We start from the raw sequence: 2,500 nt of genomic DNA on the forward strand, positions 1-2,500 counted from the left end.
TAGCAACGTCTGTAAAAGGAAAAATACCACTACCATGAAACTGAAGTAAGCTATTCTACTGAGTCCAAGAAGTGACACAAGCTCGAACGCCTAAAGATAATCTGAAAGTATGGCCTGGATTGAGCGGATAGCATTCGTATCAATTGGTAAGCTATGGTAGCTGTTATCATTTTTGTGAAAGAAAGAAAGCGGCTCGGATAAGGTTAAAGCAAACACGCTTTCTATCAATTTCTCAATCACGTTTGTCAGTGCAAAATGTTATTCTCAAAAAAAAAAGGAAAATAATCGAAAAGCGATGTTCATAAATATGATTTGATCTCCAGTCTTCGTTTTAATGACACTATAGAAAATGGCGAAGACCACAGGAAATGATATTGTTCCCTTTCATTTTAACTTCCTACACATCGACGACACGATTCACAGACCTTAAGACTAGTGAACTATTGGAGATTAAGCATTGCGGTTGGGTGAAACTGCAAACGGCAAAAGACGGGGTGCTACTGCTTTTCACAAAAGCACAAAAGAATATCTAACCCAAAAATGGAGCAAGGATGCATGGAGTAGTGGTGACAGCACTCGCTTCCCACCAGTGACAGTTGTCTGGGGTCGATTCCCAGACTTGGCAAAATATGTGGGTTTTAGTTTGTTGGTTCTCTTCTCTGCTCCGAGACGTTTTTCTCCGGGTACTCCAGATTCCCCCTCTCCTTATTATTATGATAATTGGTATTATTAATTATCAAAGGAACTTGTTTGATTTTCGCTCATTTCGTTCTTGTTATCAAGAGATATCTAGCAGCCAACCTCTCATTAGAGCAGGTCAAGTTAGGATGAGAGCTAAGGTTTTCCTTTTGCCGTTTGCTGTAATAAATGGGACGCTCAATGTCTCTGTTAGCGGAAATACAGCGAGGATATAATAATGTAGTTTCGTCAGGACGTGGTTGCAAAATCGACAGCTCTGAAGATTTACTCGCCGTGTTCTGGTTTGAAAATGCGAGATAAAACTGAAGTTTAGAAGTTGAGGGTGTAAAATAGAAACACAGCAGAACAGAAACAATGATTGTTACCACAACGCAAAATTAAATATTGGAATCTGAGACTTTCGTAGTGGTAATCACGAAAAAAAAATTGCACTAGCCCATAGGGCTTAATTTTTCCAACTTACCTGAGAAAAATCGTGCGATTAACGATATACATGAAAATTTTCAAGATAGCTTATCATAATTCATAATTATACAGAATCAGAATGCGTGGTTTTTTACCGCTTCAGAAAATTGCTTTTTTTTCTCAGCAATAAGAATGGAAACCAATATATTATAGTCCAGCAGAGAATGTTTAGTGGGCTGATATATTAAAATCTTTTGTCTCAGGTTGTCTTAATGAACGAAATGACACAGTACATGAAATGAATGATATATTGAACTGCGGATATGAAATCAAGTGAAGCTATGATCCTCGCAGTTATGAACGCAATTTTAGCTGTATTAATTAGACAAAATGCGGCCGTGCGCAACGGCAGGTGCGAATACTGTTACGTCGTAAGTAGACATGGAGGAATAAACATGCCGACTGTTAATGCATAAAACGTAACGGCTTCCGTAGCCAGGGGCAAATTTCTCGAAAATGCTGGAACGTTTTGGACATATTTCGCGGACCATGAATTTCTGGGTGTCTGCAAACCAAGGCGGTTTTTAGGCGCATCTTACAATTATGCTGGTTTTTGGGTCTTGTAACTCTTTTTGGATAATAGCCTTCTAAAACAGCATAACTATTGAATATTGTTAGTGCATCTATATAAGGAACGGAAATTCTGTCAACCCTTCACCGAAACCAATCAAGCAGACCACAAAAATTAAGCTTTCAAAACCGCCACTCTCCTTACTAGCATTGGTCAATTCGTAGAAAGCCAACAGATGGTTTTCAATCACGTGATAAGACGGCCATATTCAGTGGTGCACAAAACAATAGCAAATTATGCCTCATGTTTTGCATTATAGTTGAGTCAAATTCCCAATGACTTTTTTCTCTATTGTTCTGTGCACCAACATGGCCGCTGTGATGTCAGGTGAAAACCATCCATTTTTTTTTTATTTACTTAGGACACCTCAAGAGCCCACCTGAGTGCTCTTAAGGAGAGCTGCGTATCATAATTATGCAGAATCTGAATGCGTGATTTGTTACCGCTTCAGAAAATTTACCAATATAAGAATGGAAGCCAATATATGATAGTCCGGCAGGGAATGTTTAGTGGGCTGATATTTTAAAATCTTTCGTCTCAGGTTGAAGTCTTAATGAACGAAATAAAATATGAAATGAATGATATATTGAACAACGGATAGAAAATGAAGTAAAGCTATATATGATCCTCGCAGTTATGAACGCAATTTTAGCACTTGCGCGGAGAAGCCTAAAAATTCAGGATTTTAACGGGGTTTGAACCCGTGACCTCGCGACGCCAGTGCGACGCTCTAACCAATTGATCTATGAAGCCACTAATTTTGGG

General features: G+C 38.7%; 1 protein-coding gene across 1 annotated transcript in view; it reads left to right on the forward strand.

The window, feature by feature from the left end:
• Positions 1–2,500, forward strand: part of LOC138036220 (tolloid-like protein 1) — a 26,110-nt gene continuing 23,610 nt past the window's right edge. Inside the window, exon 1 of the mRNA XM_068882569.1 lies at positions 1–146. Coding sequence (XP_068738670.1) covers positions 110–146 — 37 coding nt within the window. The 5' untranslated portion in view covers positions 1–109. The remainder of the gene's footprint in view (positions 147–2,500) is intronic.

Source organism: Montipora capricornis, unplaced genomic scaffold, assembly GCF_036669925.1.
Source record: "Montipora capricornis isolate CH-2021 unplaced genomic scaffold, ASM3666992v2 scaffold_468, whole genome shotgun sequence".
NCBI classification, from domain to species: domain Eukaryota; kingdom Metazoa; phylum Cnidaria; class Anthozoa; order Scleractinia; family Acroporidae; genus Montipora; species Montipora capricornis.